This window comes from Bidens hawaiensis, unplaced genomic scaffold (genome assembly GCF_021521415.1).
Source record: "Bidens hawaiensis isolate Kalapana, Puna unplaced genomic scaffold, B.hawaiensis_p1.1 tig00005195_1, whole genome shotgun sequence".
Lineage (NCBI taxonomy): Eukaryota > Viridiplantae > Streptophyta > Magnoliopsida > Asterales > Asteraceae > Bidens > Bidens hawaiensis.
In genome coordinates, this window is record NW_027491335.1 from 474,211 (window position 1) to 494,135 (window position 19,925).

Consider the following 19,925-nt stretch of genomic DNA (forward strand, 5'->3'; position numbering starts at 1 on the left):
TTTTTTTTTTGTTTTTTAATAAAATCGTTTTTATATGTTTAAACTTGAACAAATTTTATATAACTTATTATTTTCAAAATTACACCTTAAAATCAAGAATTATTTTCTCAATACCGGTATAATATTCATATATTTTCTTTTAATTGGCATTTCTTTCATAAAAGCTTGATACACTAGAGGAAACCTAAGATATTAAGGAGTATATCATATAATTGTGTTGTTTTATCATTACAGTTGTGTAGTTATACAATTATAACAACACATTAATATGATATAAAACACCATTATAAATGCTATAACACAACTAAATGATAATATATATATATATATTACATTATAATACATATAGGCAACTTTTCATATTCAACCTTATCTCTCCTTAAGACGCCGGAAAATTGAATGTGCATTAAGGGCTCCGGCCACTTTTTGTCCCAGGTAACAAATCAACCTCAGGCGATTTTAATATTCACTTTACTTGGCCTGATCCTTCAGTTGCTCCCTTAACTGTCCCATTACCGTCAATGACGTTACAAATATCCCTTCAATTTGGCAACCTTCAGTTCCCAGCCTATTTAATTGTTGGTAACTGGATGTAAAGTTCATCGAATTTGCTTCTAATCAGTTCACCGCTGCCTGCAATTGCTCCGTCTACAGGTTAATTGAATCTAAATTCGGCGAGGCTCAATCCAATAAGAATGGTTGCAGCAGTTGTGTTCTTGTTCTGGTTTCTAAAAGATCGGACTCACAAGCTAAACTCACCATTGTACAAAGCTTTCAAATGAGTCGGGTTTTTGGTTTTGTAGCCGGTGGTGGTGACTCTGACTTTGTATCAAGGTTGGCCTCTTTATTCAAATGCTATACCTTTAAGCTTTTAGATTCTTTAAAGAGCCGAGATAGTCGACTCAAACACGCTTTAGTTGAGCTTCTGAATGAAGTTTTACCATCAGCTCTTGTGTTTTTATAAATTTTGGTTAATTGTAAAAGAATGTATGGTTAACAATTTAACATAAGGATGAGAAAATACTTTTGGATGCATAGTGTGCTTATCAATTTTTTTAAACATGTTACCTAAATATGTTATTTTCGTTTGGTGTGTAGGTATGATTGTTTCATCTGCACTAATTTTATGAAAGTTTCTGAAGTGTGTTATGGTAGAATAATGAGCATGTGTTTTGCTGAGCCCCATCAAGGTATCTCCTTCAATTCTTTCTTGATTTTTTCTTTTGTAACTAACTTAATGTAAAATAATTTTCTTTTATGGTGCAGGTTTTAATTTTCGTTGCTTTTCACACATTAACCGGCAAACATTTGTTGTGTTTAACTTTAACTTGTTAAAATGTTTCATTATAAAAAGTTGTCGATATGGTTCGGGCCACATCGTGTTAATTTAAAAAGGTATAGCTTTGGTTCAAGTCAAAACGGGCCAATTTAAGTTTTGTTCTGGTCAAAACGTGTCATTTATTTTAAATATATATAATATGGTTCGGGTCAAAACGGGTCATTTTATAATGGTATAACTTTTGTTCGAGTCATTTTGGTTTCAATATGGTCCGGATAAATCGGTTCATTTAGAATGGGGTCATTTAAAAAAACATCGACTTGGTTCGGGTCACGTGCTGTCTTAAAAAGGTATTGTTTTAGTTTGGGTCAAAACAGGCAATTTATTTTAAAAACGTATCGATTTGGTTCAAGACAAAACGGTTCATTTATTTTTAAAATGTATCGGTTTGGTTCTGGTCAAAACGATCCATTAATTTGAATTACCCTATCGGTTTGGTACGGGTCAAAACGGTCCACTTATTTTAACAATGTATTTGTTTGGTTCGGGTCAAAACGGTTCATTTATTTTTAAAATGTATCGGTTTGGTTCGGGTCAAAATGTTCCATTTATTTTAATTACCCTATCGGTTTTGTACGGGTCAAAACGGTCCATTTATTTTAACAATGTATTGGTTTGGTTCGGGTCAAAATGTTCCATTTATTTTAACAAGGTATGGATTTGGTTCGGGTCAAATCCATTTATTTTAATTACCCTATCTGTTTGGTTCGAGTCAAAACGGTCCATTTATTTTAACAATGTATTGGTTTGGTTCGGGCCAAAACGGTCCATTTATTTTAACAATGTATCGGTTTGGTTCGGGTCAAAACGGTCCATTTATTTTAAGAAGGTATTGATTTGGTTCGGGTCAAAACATGTATAATGGTATCACATTTGTATTAGAAGTAATCGCTCGTTACAACTGCAAATCACATTGTTGATGGCATACAAGTTCAAACGCAATGTTTACAAAATTCTCTTACTGACTTTTACCTCATACGTAATTACAAAATAAAGTTAAAATATTTGGACTAAAGGTGTTTCCAGGTCAAGCAACTTGTTTAGATATGTGTGAACCCTGATGAAGCAGTTGCTATTGGCGCTACTATTCAAGGAGGCATTCTAGATCATTGAACTAAAGGTAATTCATGTGTTTCTTATCATATGTGCCCTTCGCTAGATGTTTATAAAGGGTCGGGTCAAAATTTATATTTTTATGGGTCAGAAACGGGTTGCGTCTTGTCGATGCTCGTAAGCGGGTCGCAACAGGCCGGGACAGGCTGGCATCAAGTTGTATATTTTACCGGTCGGAAACAAGACAGGTTGGTGACAACGAGTTTATTTTATGGGTTGCAAACAGGTCATGAGCCCAAATACGAGTCAGGTTGGTATGATGCGAGATCAATCTATTGACCAAGATGCTACTAATGCATTGTCGAGTAGGAGTCGGTGTTTTGGATGTGGCTTTACCGATTATTAGCATTAGAGAATTTTACACAAGATCATTTAAAAGTATTGATATATCTTAATGGAAATATACATTACTGAGATGATGTAATTTATTTCATTAAGCCATTAAGGTGTTAATATTTTATTATCTAATTATTACCTTAATAAGATTTATTTAATATTGTTTAACCTTCATTTTTGTTGGTTTGTTTATAAGCCTAATTTTGACTTATGGGTTGCCGTTATAAAGTATAACACAGTGGATTAAACATGTCTTCCATTTTTATGGGTATTTAACTATAAGTAACTTGGTTGTGTCGCTTTAATTCAAATAATTACATTTTTATATGCGGTCCTTGCAAATTTTACATGAAGGGCATTTATATGGGCTCTCCAAGATATTCAACATAACGCAAATAAAAAAAACATACAAACAAACTAATGAACATGGAAGTATAGAATGTCCACTCAAGAATCTATGTGGTTGCGGTGAAGGTATTCTCAGTTCAATTTGTGACGAATGTGTTCTTCAAGATACATTTTTTTTTTGTAGTTAGACATGATTAACGTCTTATTAAAATTACATTTTGGCCGTTTAGAGATTTTTAAGTTCTTTTCATGTAACAATTTGTCACTACTACAAACTATTTTTGGATGAAATAAAATGTTTAAAACCAGGAATGGTTGACTAATAATGCATAACAAAATTGAATCTAACATCAGTTGGGACACCCGTCGCAACGCGCGGGCTCTCCCACTAGTATATATATATATACAAGTACAAGTTATATTGTGCATAAGGCCATCTCTAACTGTTTTTTGTTTAAACCAGCCACATCACTGTCACATCAGCTTTCTTAAAAACCACATTTTTTACTCCAACAATACACATTATCAAACCATCTTTATATTTCCACATCATCACTTACTTTTACATTTACTTTAAATAAAAATTTCACAATACAATATAATATTTTATATTTATAGTTTTTATTTAAATAAATAGCAATATAATAAAATTTTAGTAAAAATAGATTAACTAAAATATAACAAATAGAAAAACAAAAAAATTATTACATAATTTACAATGACTTCTTATTATGTTGTTTTTTCTAGGACTTCTTGTCATGTTTTTTTTATTCGAATTAAGTGTTGTAAAATAGATAATAGAATCGCTTAAAAACTAGCCATTAAAAAAATTAACCATTAAACTAGCCGTCACGAAAAAAATTCACAAAACAAAATAATACATCATTTTTAAATAAAATATTTATATAAATATGGGTATATATGTGTGTATATATATATATATGCGTGTGTGTGGTGAAAGAGGTGATGATGGAGCCCACAATGGCTGGTTTTTGATGGTTTGAAAAATCAAACCTTAAAAATTGGCTTTTTTTTTCAACCCTACCACTCCAATGATTTAGATGGTTTTTAGGTTTGTTTGAACCAACATGTTTCTATCGGAGATTTTGTTGTGCTAAGTGTGTTGTGGACCCCATTCTTTTCATTTTAATTATTATTCTTAGTTTATTTCTACATTAAATTACAATTTTTGTTCTTTAAATATAGCTAATTTATGAATCGTGTTATTTAAAAAGTTTACTTTCATTCATTGGTCTTAAATAAGAAAGTATCTTGCTTTTAGTTCTTTACATTAACGGCCATCTGTTGTATCAGTTAACTCTTGGCATGTGAGAGGCACATAAAAACATTAAGGTCACTTTTCCTATAACTCATTTATTTTTCAAGAGTTCAATTATCTATATACAGTTTAAGGTATGGCATTTGCAACGCGAATTATATGGTTCACGAGTATTACTATTAAGACTCTCAACCTTAGTTTTTTTTATTGTATTTAATAATTAGAAATGAACATGTGCAGTTCAACGTTTTTACGCCTACGTTTCATTTGTCTAAGCCTTTTTAGTTCCTATATTTAGTGGCTAATGGATTAAAAATCGTAATGGGATTAAATGAATAGTTTTATGCCTCCGCCGCAACATGGGAGTCTTAATACTAGTTGTGTTACATTTGCGTACATACATAGACATTGATACCTATTGGCCAAAGAAGCAACTAACATACACGTGGATCATCGTTATCGCTTTCTACGTTTCTAGCTAAAATTCACTTTGAAACAATGCTTTATATGTATGGGTATTTCTTAACTCGATAAGTTATATATAACGATAAATATTTGGAGAAAGAGAGAGAGGTTGGGTCCTGTAAAAAGTGGGGTTTGCCTAAAAACATAGGAACAATGAGAAGGCACTGCTTATACCTTACTATTTTAACGGGTGTAAGTATGAGGGAAATTTATATATATGCGCACACACAAAATACATCAAAGTTATATGGTATAACAAGTATAAGTGTGTTGTTAATGTTATACCATATAATTATGTTAGTATATCATATAATCATGTTATTACAATGACATAACTACACAACTATAACGGTAGGAACAACACAAATATACGTAACTAACATTGTTAAAATGCAAAACAACACAGTTATAATGGTTAGCCAACATAGTTTTTGCACAGTATAATATGAACCAACAACCAACAAAGCCTTCTCATTGTGGATTATATTTGTTTTAAAACATCATAAAGCAATGAAAGATAACACAGTTTTGATTTTATTGTATATTTTTTTCAAAAGTAATAAAGTTCGTAAAACTTATTTGAGTTTAAAAAATTAGCCAATTAAAAATATAATTAAGAAAAGCCAAAACAAAGGCAAATTCACTATTTATTTTTTCAAACATTTTTTTAAGTTTAATTTAAGTATATTCTTTCTGTACTTAAAAAGTGATTTTATTAGGGTGAAAAGTTGTTATCGTATGCATAAAGGTTGAGTGAATATGTAAATACGTTTGCATAGTTATGTAAATATGTTGTGTTAGGCCATCTCCGATAATTTAAATACCTCGGCCGAGCCAAAATTAAAAGGCCCGAGGCCTTAACGAATTTTTTTTTCGCATAATGTACATGGATAAAACTTTTATCGACCGATTTATTATAAGCATAAATAATTTTGAGCATGTAATTATCTCATAAACTATTGCAAATAACCTTATTTTTAACACCAAAAACATATATATGTAATATGTATTAAAATGTTTGTGCCCCCGAAATTTATGTGTCCGGGCCAATGATGCGGCTCGCACACCCTCAGAGACTCCCATGGGTTGTGTTATTCTACACATTTAGTTGTTTAATTTTTGTATGCTAGTCACCTTCTTAATTTGTAATCATCAATTGAATGGTCTAGAAGCCTAAAACTCAACAATTCAAAAATGAGTAGGTGGGCTGCTTTTGGTTCAAACACAAAATGTGGCCCAGACGATATAGGAAATAAAAAGAGCACCAGTTGAAGTTTGAAGAGGGCTGAATTTGGATTGGGCCCCAAGAAGAATAAAAGAAAAGCAGCCGGTCCTACGCTCGGGACTACATATGTAAAAAATAAAACGGTTTGGATCGGTTCACTGAAAACCGACCCGAGCCGGTTTGATAAGAAAACCGGTTTCACCCAAACCGGGTCATGAACCAACCCAAACCGCCAGTTTTGGTACCAATTTCCCTTCTGAACTACCACACCGGATTTAAAACAGGAACTGCTTGAGGAAAAAACGGTTTAAACCAGTTAAGCCAAACCGAACTAAACATAACCGAGTTGGACCACTTCGACGTTTCTTGCTTCTAAACCGGTTTCCAAACCAACCGGTTTGAAACATGGTTTGACCAAACCGGTTCAGTTTGAAAAAAAAGTTTTGTACACCTCTACTCGGGATGACAGCCATTTGATTGCATAGGCTCAACGCATGGGGGCTGGGTGGAGGATGTACAATGGTTACTGATTCATGCGAAAGAGTTTATTCGTTTACTTGTTGAACTTTAGTTAATTAAGTTCTATGAAGAATTTGTTAGTGATAGTGTTACATTCCTTTATAATTATGCTATTAATCATTCATGTCCATGTCAATTCAGAAGTGTTAGTTATTAAATTGCACAAAGTGTTTCATAAAACTTAACTGTGGATGTGATCGTCCTTTTTATTTATTGGAAATCACTCGTTTGCTTTTAAGTTTATTAACTTTTAATTAAACCAAGTTAAAGATCAAGGTTAGTTCAGTTTTGTTATATTTGGTTTAAATAATCAAGCGTAACAGGTCTAATACTCAACGTACTCCTTGTGGACATGTTATGCCCTGCAGCTTACCCTAGTTATCTAGGATGGTTGGATATGTTGACAGAGGGTTGAGATATCATTTTGTGTATAGTATTTCATTTGTTATTTACTTTGATTTTTCACAAATTATTTTGTTAATTAACATTTATAAAAACTCTAAGTACACAATTATGTTTTTGTTTTCTTTTCTGTAGTGTTCTTATGTGAACTTAATTAAAAACTAGATTGTATAGCTTTCGCATGTACTTGCGTTATAACTTTGGTAGAATATTATTACGCACTAACTACCCAGTGACTATAAGTTTATGCTTTGAAATTATTAATACACTAACAGTGGTTCTTTTGATTCATATGATAAATATCAACTTAATTAGAAGTTCTGGTAAGTATAAAAAACTAATGGTAATCTAACCCGATAGTAATTATTTTGATTCGTAATAGAGTGATGGCCTGTTTCACTAATAGCTAGGAATGGAATACATTCTTCAATCGGTATGTGTTAGCTGTATATTTCATAACTGATGAAATTGCTAAATCAATTAAAACGGATTTGAAGAGCGTCTTACAATGAAGAACTAGTTTTAAATAAAAAATGAAATGATAGGTACGTGATAATACACTATAGTCTATTGGATTAAATGATCCTTCCAAAAGTTGCACCAATGAGAATCGCATGATTATTTATTTGTTGATTCTAAACAATTGGATGATTGGACATAAACTTTCTTTTAAATATTAGACTTAGAGCAACTTAAATGGGGAGTTCCGCTCTAACATGTCAACATTCATCTGAATTGGACAAATAAATATTGATAGTTCAATTTAAAACATATTTACAAAATAATATTGATAGTTCAATTTAAAACATATTTACAAAATTGGATGAAAGTAAACATAATAAATGGTCTAAATGTAATTAATTTCTATTTAAATTTGAAACTGTTTTGGACAAAAATCAGCTAAGGATCAAGTATCCAAGTCTGTTATGTGAGGTAAGGTGTCAATTCAATAATAACGAGTATATAAGCGTGATATTGATGAACACGATGATTTGATCACGAGGGAAAAAGCCCTTAACCAAGATAGTTTTATCTCGGTCAAAACTTATCAAAGTAATCGTTGATAAAATAGCTCCGGTCAATGATTAATAATATAATATTTGGTCGAAGTACTTTAGTCAATGATCAACAAGGTAACCTTTGGTCGATGAGTATATGGTTATCTCGGTTTCCGGCACAAAAAACCGCCGGACGGTGAAAACTATCACCGTCGAGTTTATTAATGAATAAAAAGTGATTACAAGTGTTTGTGGAGTATATGATCGAGATTTCAACGAAAGCTAGTGTCTAGAGAGAGTATTTGCTTCTGCTCTAGTGTGTGTGTGTGTAAGTACATGTGTCTTTTCCTATCGATCATACTCAAATATATAAGGAAAAAGTAATTAACAAACTTAACGACTTCATCCTATAAATCCGCTAGTCTTCCATTCTTCACCAACGTGCTCTTTGACCACGTGCTGATAGCCACTCACTAGCGAATTAATCGGTAGACCAGATCTAGATACCATTGTTGTTATTTAAACGTCAATCTTCTAGAGAGTTCGTCCATAATCAGCTATGTTGAATTAGGATCCTAGATCCATGTTCCAGCTACAGGATGTCCCATGAGGATAATTGATGCAAATTCGTCTTAAAGTTGATATACCTGTCTAACACATCACCATACTAAACACAATCATTAGTAAACAAACAATACCGAGGATCGTCGATCCTTTATATCCTGATGTATATTTCAAGGATAAACTATCCATAAGACAGTCAAGGATAAAAGATCCTCAGTATAGAAATCGTGGCCTATCATAAACCAATTTCAACCCTCACTTTAATTATCTATCTTTAAGAATTAAAAAATAATTTCTTTTTATTTTTTTTTTTACTTTCAACAGTAAATTTTGTTAATAAAAAGGTATTTTTGTTTATGTAATTTTTAAAAAATTAATAAATTTTTTTGGCTGTGTTTGCGTGTGGTTATTTTATTTATTGTTTATGTAGTTTAAAATTTTTATTTATATGACTTTTATTATATATTTTGAATCTATTTATTAAAACTTATTTTATTTTTAAATAATAAAAAATAAAAAATAAGATACCTATTAATGTATTTGAGTTTGAAGAAAGAAAATATAGAAGTAGAGATTATGTGGAATATAAAGCGTTTAAAAGTGTATGTAGTGTTGGAGAAGACTTACGAATTTTTGGTGTTTCAAAGTGGATAAGTGGAAATCTGATGTGGCAGCCATTGAGCTCGGTATCGTACCGATCCCGAAAACTGCAAAGTCTTGTTACCGGTACCGAAATATTCGGTTCGATACCGGTACCGGTACCGGTACTGGTATTGAATTAAAAATTCAAGAAATACCGGTACTGTACCAATTCCGAAACTCAAACTTAGGTAACAGTTCAGTACCGGTATCCATTGATACCTATACCGAATTTAATCGTCCTTAGTTGTGAATGCTCTTATGATTTCCACTTAATTCGTTAAGTGGACCAAACGCTTTAGTTCGGAGACAGCCATCACTGCTCAGTGCTCACTAGACTTTTAAGCGTATTATATGGATTCACATCTCCTTTAATAAATGTAAAAACATGCTTTTTATAAATATATGCAAAATAGTTAAGCCAATTATTTTCTCTTGCTTAATTAAAAAGACGAAAGACCAAAAAACGAAAACATGTTTTCACTTTGGCCACTTTAAATCTAATCATAAACGCGCCTTGATAAATATTAATGCGGTGAAAGAGCTCCATAACTTCCCTGTCGTGGAACCTGTGCCGGCACCTGCGATGCCGGCACAGGTTTCTGAACATTCGAGGACTTTGACTGAGCACCAAAAAACCCATCTTTGCAAGGCACTCGAATAAGAGATCTATCTTTCACACATGAAAGATGATCTCTAGAGAAAAAATCCTGACAATCAGCCGCCGATCTTTGGTTCTCAAGATCCAAAATGCAGTTCATCGTCACATCAAGAACCCCAATATTGATCAGCTTCCGACACTTCGGGCCAACCTGAGTAAAATAATTATACGAAACTGTAAAATTCGATAGCTTCGGTAGACTGCATACTTCCTCTGGCACCACGCCAAAGAACGTATTGTGCGCCAAGTTCAAAAGCTCCATTTTCTTTAAGCACTGAAACGAGCGTGGGATCGGACCGGTTAAGTTGTTAAACCCGACGTCGAACACGGTGGCTTTCTTCAAAAACCCGATCTCGTACGGTAAACACCCGGTTAATTGATTGTTTAAGAAGAGAACCTCAAGAAGAGTTTCTGACGCCATCCCAATACTCTTAGGGATCCCACCAATAAACTTATTATTAGCTAACGTTAAATAAAGCGCGGTTGTTAAGCCGAGGTTGTGTGGGAGTGTCTGGATGAAGTTATTATTATTAATGAAGAGTAGATCGAGTTGGAGAGAGAACACATGTGCAGGAACGAAGCCGAAGAATGCGTTGAACCGGAGATCAAGGAAGAGTAATTTGTTGGCACCGAGTACTTGTGTTGGGAAGTTGCCGGTGAAATTGTTGTTACTGAGGTCGAGTTCGTATAAGTAAGGTAGTTTTTTGATGTTGGCGGGTATGGTGCCAGTGAAGTTGTTGGAGTTTGCATGGAAGAAGACGATGTCGGGTAAGCCCATGATTAAGTCGGATATGGTTAAGTTGTCGCCGTTGAAGTTGTAGTTGTTGAACTTGACGCCAGCTACGGCTTTTACGTTGTAACCCGGGACGGTGTCGCAGACGAAGCCTTTGTATTGGCAGATGTTTGATCCTGTCCATGTTTTTGTGATGTTGTTGGGATCGTATGTTACTTTGGTTTTGAAATCTTGAATTATTTGGTAGACTATTTGTAGTCGCTTGCTTTCGAAGACTAGTGGTGGTGGTGGTGGTGGAAATGGTGGTGGTGGGCATGAGGGGGGAGGTGGTGGTGATGGTGGTGGTGGCGATGGTGGGCATGAGGGGGGAGGTGGTGATGGTGGTGGTGGCGGCGATGATTGGCATGAGCATGGCGGGGGAGGGGGAGGTGGCGACGGTGGTGGTGGTGGCGAAGGTGGTGGTGGTGGTGATGGCAATGGTGGTGGTGGTGATGGTGGTATGTCTGGTGGTGGGCATGACGGAGGAGGGAGAGGTGGACAATTCTCACTTTCGACACCATTGAAGACTATTTGGAGTGTTTCTCTACGAGTAACTTGTTCCCCATTAATTCTGGTGAGAAAACGAGTGATGAAGATAAAGTTGAAGATGAAGAATGCATGAACACCGGCCATTTCTCCGACAATACAAAGATAATGAAGAGGCAATAGAACAACATATGAATGTAAACTTCGTTTGTATGTTTAATATATATATTGTCCTTGAAAAATAATCAACATTTATTTTTTAGATTCTAAGATGTATTGTTTTAAAAAATAATTAAAGTATTATACTTTAGCCACTAAAGTTACTTTCAATCATGGCCTTAACTTAAGCTGGTGCTTTTCATCATTCATATGCGCTTCATCTTTGAAAATGTACCAAGTTGACTCAAAAAGTCTTGGTCGCGAGATAATAGTTAAAACACTTAAACCCATTAACTAGATTTGATCATTTGTAAACATCACAACCGCAATATTGTCATATTTGCCATTCTGGCTTCAACTTAGGTTTCGGTTACCCGTCAACAATTTTCAAGAAGGAAAACGCTCTTTGTAGTGCTTTTTACAGACTTACAGTTTCACTTAACACATTTACCTGTAGAGTTCTTATGAAGTAGTGCTTGTGTCTTAACATTCTTAACGTGTATAAATTTTCTCTATGGCACTTCCATGTTGCTCACATCACATCATTGAGACTTAATCATCCTCATTAAGTGGTGTCACCAAATTGGACAGCCTAAAAGATCAGTCTGATATGCTTGTAATAACCTGCCATAATGACTAGGATATATAATTATATATTGTTCATGTTGCTCCTACTATAATGACTAGGATATTATTCCAGTCTTATAATGGTTATGGGTATAGATTTAGAAGTATATATGAAGGGCGTATAAAGAAGCTATATAAAAAAAATAAAAGACAATAGCTAGCATCAACCGATGTAGGCGCTTGTCCCGACGGCCAACTACACGAAATGAAGCTCACTTAGCTCACATTATTACCCTATGCATAATACGTACATCATTATATTATTAGTTACCGTATGGTTAGAATATAGATTTTGAGGATTAAGAATTAAAGATGGTGATTATGATTAGAATATAGCTTTTTTTCTTATCGAACGTAGAAGTTCAAATGCAAAAACTAAATACAACGGACAGTAACAACAGACGTCGAAAATAATCTAATGATAATATTCGATGTAAATCAACTCAAATATGAACTAAGAAAAATGAAGACTCGTTCAACAAAGATGTATATCCATATGTGCCTAAAACCAACATATCAGATCAGATCTGATGTAAGAGAGACTAAAATAGCACACAGATTTAAGCATATGACAATAGCCCATAACTTTCTTAGTTATATCCAAGTTCAAAAGTCATAACTCTCATTAACCAGCAAATAAGCCCATGCAAAAGAAATGAAAAACAAACATATGAGCACAATCATATTTTTGGATACAAACTGTAAGAACATAAGAAACAGACTTCACATTTCAACAGTTTTCTCCTAATCTCCTGTGTCTTTTTATCATTTTTTCTCCATAAATTGCTCCCTTTGATTCTATTGGAATTTGGGTAAGACAAAACCACCCAACAAGCCCTTTTCATTATCTGGGCCGACCCTCATCTCTCACTAATGAACTGAGTTTCTTTATTAGTTGTAGGCTCTTCGCCTGAGCATCATTATCATTTGGGCCCAACTAGTGGTGTCACCTAGAGATGCACAGTCTAACCAGTTAACCAGTTAGTAACCGGTTTCTAACCGTTTCTGTAACAGTCTAAGCTGTCTATCTCTAGCCGGAAAACACCGCCGTTAGAAAACGGATTATATTCTTGTTTTCGGAACTGATTAACCGATTTTTTTTATTATTTTATTAAAAACCGGTTTTTATCCGGTCATTCACCAACCGGTTAACCGATTATCTTTTTATTATTTTAAAAAGTATACAGGTGATTTAATATTCACTGCTTTAAACTGTTGAATGTTTTTACTTCTTTAATTCTAGAGTTTCAGATAGTTTAGTTCAGGTGTTTTGTGTGTAGTTTTTTATGTTTCAATTGTGATTAGATATGTATTAGTTGTTTGATTTAGAGTTTGTGAATAAAATTTCCTTTTCGTTCAAATTTAATCAATCATTTGTAATTATTTTAAATAAATAAGTAAATAAGTTTTAAAATTTTTGAATCACTTATACAAATTTAAGCAGAAGTGTTTGTGCCAATGAGTTGGTGTCGGAGTGATAAGTGAGAGACTTGGTGTTGCATGTCACCCAAGTTTGATTCATGCCCCCATCATGTAGTTTTGGCGACACCGAATGATTATGAGAGACTAGGCGAGTAGGTGGCTCACTAGTTGAATCCTTGAACATAACGAGATTTATCTCATCGCACGGTTGTGCCTTCGGGCGAGTGCTCACAAGCGATGATTATAGGTGAGGATATTCCTCGTAATCAAAATTGAAATATATCATAATGTGATAAATTTAGGCAGTAGTCTGAAGGATTCATTGACCGTTAAAAAATGGAGAAGTTTATGTTTTTAACATCAATCCGAAGTTTAAAACAAATGTTCACGACATTCATTGAACAAGCAAAATGGGCACAAATATAAATAGATATTTTTCCTATATATTATCTAGTTAATCTTGACTTTAGAACCACATAAAAGTTAAGGAAAAAAAAAGATTTTTTCCAATTGCATTGCATGTCCATGTCCTTGTTTTTTTCAACACCCCTTTAAATAATCAACTTCAAAAATAAAAAAGAAAAAAGAAACGTAAAATGAATAAGAACCTTTCGAGTTGTGTATTATAAAAAAAATTGAAAGTAACCGCAATGATTTTGGTATAAAGTTTACGTAATTGCGTTAGTGAGCTCTTCAGAATACAAAATATTTATTATTATCTATAAACACTTTGAAAGAAACACAATATTTCTCAATCTACACAAGGCCAATTATTTTCACGTACTATGATGAAAAAGAAAATATGTTTTTACTTTGACCGCTTTACATCTAATTTATACACACCCATCATCACGAGTTAATGCGGCGAAAGAGCTCCATAACTTCCCCATCCTCGTGGCGCCTGCCCTGGTTCCAGCGCAGGCGACGGTGCTGTCCATTGAACATCCGACGACTCTAACTGATCACCCGATAACCCTTCTTTACACGGCACATAAGTCAAAGATCTATCATTTACACAAGAAGGATGAGTTTTGGAGAAAAACTTCTGACAATCGGCTGCGGATCTTTGGTTTGGAAGATCCAAAATGCAGTTCATCTTCACGTCAAGAACATTATTATCAATTAGCTTCCAACACTTCGGACCAATATGAGTAAAGTAATTATATGAAACTGTAAAATTCAATAGCGCCGGCAGACTGCATGCTTCCTCCGGAACTGTACCCGAGAACGTATTGTGTGCCAAGTTCAAAAGCTCCATTTTCTTTAAGCACTGGAATGAGTGCGGGATCGGACCGGTTAATTCTTTAAACCCGACATCAAACACGGTGGCTTTTTTCAATAGCCCAATCTCATACGGCAAACAACCGGATAACTTGTTGTTTGAGAATAAAACCTCGAGTAGGGTTTCGGAAGCTTGGCTAATTTCGGAGGGTATGGTGCCGGTGAAGGAGTTAGAGTTTACACTGAAGAAAACTATATTTGGTAGTTTGTTGAGGAAGTCGTGGAGCGTTAGGTTGTCGCCACCATGGGCGGATCTACGGTAGTAACGGGTGGTTCCGCGGAACCACCCGAGTTTCGAAATTATAGTGTATTTATATATAGAAAATAATAAAGGAACCACCCTATAAATTATACAGGAACCATCTTAAAAACATATAAAGTGCTTGCCCGGATGGTAGTTTGTGGGTTTTGTAACCCGGAGGTCGCAGGTTCTATTCCCGTTTTTAACAGTTTTTTTTTTTTTTTTTTTTACTAAGTTACCCTAAGTCCTGTTAGGGTTTTTTATAACATAAGCTGATAAGCAAAGCAGGCAAACCCCTGAACCAATCCGTGTCCTCATGGTCCTCAGCAGCTGCAGCCGCCTCTGTCCTCTGTCCACCGCTCCACCCTCAGGCTCAGCTCAGCCACTCCGGCAGTGGCACACCGCCGTCCGCCTCCGCCTCTGATTGAATCAGTCACTGGTTTCAAACCCCTGAACCAATCCTTGCCCCCATAAAAATCAATTCCAACAAAAACCTTTTTTTGCTTGCTCTGCTCACTAGTCCGGCAGTGGCACACCGCCGTCCGCCTCCTGTTAGGTATTTTTTTGCTTCTTGTATGATTCATTTTATTTAATCCATTCGAAATGATTATTGAAAGTAGTTTGCTTTGTGAAAATCTTTTTGAAAGAGAGTGTTGTATTCTTGTTATCCGATTCATATTGATCCAACCCAGTCCTTCTTAATTCTTATGAGTTATGACGATTCCCGAATCCAGGGATGCCCTCCACCTGTTCGACGATTTGTCTGAGTGAAAATTTGTTTTGATATTTGTAATTGTAACTTTATTTTTTATTTATTTCACTAAATAAACTTATGTGAATACCTTTATTTTTTTTATTTATTTCAAATAAAGCCTTAATGATTATTGGTTTTAATTTGTTAGTTTGTTAGTTTTTGTTAGTTTCTTAGTTTTAAATTTGTTAGTTTGAAATTGTTGATTTGTAGGTATTTTGAATATGAAGAGAATGTTGACCCGAGATTTAAAAGAAAGAAGACCGGTATCACCAATCGTCATCATTATGTGGTTAATAATTTCAACACGGTTCTCGACATGCAAATTCAAGAGCTTGGAAGCCGCTTTAATGAGGTAACCACTAAATTGCTTACTAATATGAGTTCTTTGAGCCCGTCTTGTAATTTTAGTGCCTTTAGTAAAGTAAACTTGATAAACTTGGCCGAGATGTATCCATGTGATTTTGATTTTGATGAAAAGGAGAAGCTTGTATATGAACTTGGCCACTACATTACTAACGTGAAAGAAGATAAGCGGTTTGCCAACTTGAGTGGCTTAGGCGATCTTGCTAAAATGATGGTGAAAACAAGATTATGTAATGAACTTTTCCCGTACCATCGAACCGACCCGAACCTCAAACCGACCCGAAATTTTATATACCCGACTCGGTGAAATTGAAACATATAAAAGTAGTGAACCACCCAAAAAAAATTCCTGGATCCGCCACTGGTCGCCACCGAAACCATAGTTGTTAAACTTGACGTCGGCGAGGGCTAGTTGATTGATGTAGGGTCGTGTGTCGCACACGAAGCCTTTATAATCACGGCATATTTTTTTACCTTTCCATGTATTTGTGATACCCAAGGGATCGTATTTAACTTTGAGTTTAAAGGCTTGAATTACCGGGTAGACTAACTTCAATCTTGGGCTCTCGTAGCCACCGAATTTTGGTAGTAGTGGTGACCTTTTTGGTTGTGGTTCTCTATAAATAACTTGTTGGCCATTATTCCCGGTGAGAAATTGTGTGAAGCAGATGAAGAGTAAGAACGTACGGGTGTTTCTCATGTCTCCGTCGAATACAGTGGACTCGACAAAGATAAGGAGCTTTTAATAACAGTGAAGAGTTAGGGGCAACGTATGAATGTAAACTTAAGACTTTTTAAGTACGTTTTGCTAAAAAAAATAATGAATTACATGTATGCGATAACGAAAATGAGAATGGTATTCCGCCATCTCAATGAAGGAACTTAATTGGTACCACCAATACAAACCCTCCAAGTGGCATTTGAGTTATTAGAGCATTTACAATAACAAATATTTACAAACTGGCATGTCAAATCAGCTACTCATCAGATTTCAAACTTTTAATAAAAACCCTCATTTGTTCTATAACAAAAAACTTTTACAAACCGCTACATCATCACTTAATTCTTCAATTAATTTATATAAAATAATTTACCTTTTATAATATTATATACATTACTGAGTAATATTTATGTTTATTAATGGAAATGACTTTATTTTTACTTGGCAGAAAATGAAGTGTGATAATATAATATAATAAAACTTAAATTAAAAATTAGATAAAAGGCATATGTTTATCCATTTGTTCATCATCTCTTCAATTCAGATCTCCTCAATTATTTACATGCCACTTGGAGGGTTTGTATTGGTGGTACCAATTAAGTTCCTTTATTGAGATGGCGGAATACCATTCTCATTTTCATTATCACACACGTGTAATCCATTATTTTTTTTAGCAAAACGTACTTAAAAAGTCTTAAGTTTACATTCATACGTTGCCCCTAACTCTTCACTGTTATTAAAAGCTCCTTATTTTTGTCGAGTCCACTGTATTCGACGGAGACATGAGAAACACCTGTACGTTCTTACTCTTCATCTGCTTCACACAATTTCTCACTGGGAATAATGGCCAACAAGTCATTCATAGAGAACCACAACCAAAAAGGTCACCACTACTACCAAAATTCGGTGGCTACGAGAGCCCAAGATTGAAGTTAGTCTACCCGGTAATTCAAATCTTTGAATTCTTGCAACACATTTGTCCTTATTGAATCAGGTTGATCTTCGAATTTCATACTCCAATTTAACCTTAAAGGTTTTATTCTTTCTGGTTGAAAATTTAGGGTTCGTAATTGGGTTATACCGGTGAACACCTCATGCTGCTGCCATTTTTGATTCATCCTTCCTCTTGTTTTTCTATTTTGTTTAGTAAGATATAGCATTGGCCCATATCTTCGTCCGTAGAGCCAGTTGCAGTCCCGAACTACTTCACCGGACTTGATGGCCACAACAGTGAAGTTCGTGCTTCCCCTGGCCTCTGCTTGGCCACGTCATTTGGACCTCAGGATGAGCAGCCTGTTGTGGATGCTCTTATAATAAGAGCATCTACATCAATACACAAACTCCAAGGTCTGATTGATGTGGTGATGAAGACAAACTTGAGGTGACAAGAATCCACCGTTGTGGTGTAAAAGTCTAAGAAGTTGGTCCTTAAGTGCAACCTTCCAACAAACCTACATGTGTGGGTCCTCCTTTCTTTAATACACACACATACTATATATACATATGCATATATGTATTTATAATAACTAGTTTGATGCTCCCGTGTTACAAGAGTTTATTTAACCTTTTGTTTTTAATCGTTTTGCTATTTTATGATGATTTATTTTATTTTTTTTAACGTAGTTTGTTTTAATTTAATACATATATATTAGTTTGTTATTATATTTTTTAGAGTCTAGGTATTTTCAATTGAGATGTGTAAGTTTTTTAGATTTTTAACGAACAAACATAAACGAACACGAAAATGTTGATTTTTTGAACTGAAACATGAACACAAATATTTGTCTAATGAAAAAGGGGATGTTGATGTAGTTGACATGGTGAGTAGTATTGGAAGTTAACCGGCGATAGAGATGATAGACCAGCAACAAAGAACATGTAAATGAGATAAATTAAATTAGGGTTTGATGATAAAAGTGTTTACCAATAAATAAGATCTTATAACCCATTTGAGGGCTATTAGGGTTTGGTAAGACCCATAACCCGTGGAAATTATTTTTTGATGATTAAAGGGTTATTTAATAAATAAATGAGATGTTATAACCCGTTTAAAGGTTATCCGTGTTTAGTGAGACCCATGACCCGCCAAAATTATTGTTTGATTATTGAAGAGTTTCACAAATAAATGAGATGGTATAACCCATTTAAATATTATATGGGTTTGGTAAGACCCATACCCGTGATTTCGGGTCAAATGCATGAGAAGCCTCTATTTAGAAATCAAGCAATCTGGTGGCTCTAGAAAATAAGGGGAACAACTTGAGAGCGACGCATAGGATTTTATGGTAGGCAATTATATAGATAGTTAGATTTTTAATAAGATTTATGTTGGTTTGTTGTTGTGGAAAAAGTAAGAGTTTTTAAGAACAGTTTAGAATCTAATTTAACGACGATGTGTCTACATCGTGTGAGTTTGTTGTTGTGGATGCTTTAATAGCAAAAAATATGGCAATATCATCTTTGCCTTCCATCTATCCAACACTGGAATCTCCACATAAAACTTTCCTGCGCTAACTAACCACCACTGATAGCCGCCCCCAAAGACTCCATCCCACTTATATCCGCCATCGGCACTGGCAACACCTTCCCAAACCTCCTTGTCCGACCAATCCTGAAATCCTACGACGTTCTTTTTTTCCAAGCACTTGAATACCGGCTTGAAAGCTTCTACACCAGCTCACGCTGTGACGGGTACTTTAAATCCGTGTACACAAATTCTAGTCAACCGCCCCAACATGCCACTGTGTCACCGGTCCCTTCATCTCCAACAACCCAAATTAACGTCGTCCCTTAAATAAATGGTAATAGTACTTACATCTTCCTCAAAAAAGATTTATGAACGGCCAATTTCTTTTATTTCTTATCGTATCTGAGAACTAAAACCTCCTAAACCCTCTAATTCAAGGTGTTTAATGATTTTATATTTACCAATAAGCCACTAACTCAATTGGTATCTTCCTCAAAGTTAAATCATCAAGTAAATCAAAATTTTAAAATACATAAATTACAAGTTAAGAACAATGAAAAGTAAGAATGCTAATATCTCAAACTATTACATTAATCTTAAAATGAAATGCAACATTTTGTTTAGATAAGTTAATTATTGTATTATTCAATTCATTGATATGTTCATAAGTGGTTAAGTTTATCGTTTCTATTAACTTTTTTTAATAATAATTCATTTGTTATTTAATTTGCTTTTTCATTGATA

At 34.5% G+C, this 19,925-nt stretch overlaps 1 protein-coding gene, 1 long non-coding RNA gene and 1 pseudogene across 3 annotated transcripts; 1 reads left to right on the forward strand and 2 right to left on the reverse strand.

Moving 5' to 3' along the window:
* The first annotated feature begins 407 nt into the window (after nucleotides 1–407).
* Nucleotides 408–2,744, forward strand: LOC143629406 (uncharacterized). Of its 2 annotated transcripts, none has more exons than XR_013152946.1 (4): nucleotides 408–834; nucleotides 1,099–1,190; nucleotides 2,356–2,459; nucleotides 2,544–2,744. It is a non-coding gene; the product is annotated as an uncharacterized LOC143629406 (long non-coding RNA). The 2 variants fall into 2 exon arrangements; XR_013152945.1 differs by having other exon boundaries at nucleotides 2,366–2,459.
* A 6,911-nt stretch (nucleotides 2,745–9,655) lies between these two features.
* On the reverse strand, nucleotides 9,656–11,318 carry LOC143629463 (uncharacterized protein At4g06744 pseudogene; annotated as a pseudogene).
* Nucleotides 11,319–14,051: 2,733 nt separating this feature from the next.
* LOC143629360 (uncharacterized protein At4g06744-like) lies at nucleotides 14,052–16,804 on the reverse strand. Its single transcript, XM_077098655.1, has 2 exons — nucleotides 16,356–16,804; nucleotides 14,052–14,889 (listed from the first exon to the last, which is right to left on the reverse strand). Exons 1-2 carry the CDS (start codon nucleotides 16,691–16,693, stop codon nucleotides 14,211–14,213), a joined length of 1,017 nt encoding a protein of 338 aa, XP_076954770.1. The 5' UTR covers nucleotides 16,694–16,804; the 3' UTR covers nucleotides 14,052–14,210.
* Between the last annotated feature and the right edge of the window lie 3,121 nt (nucleotides 16,805–19,925).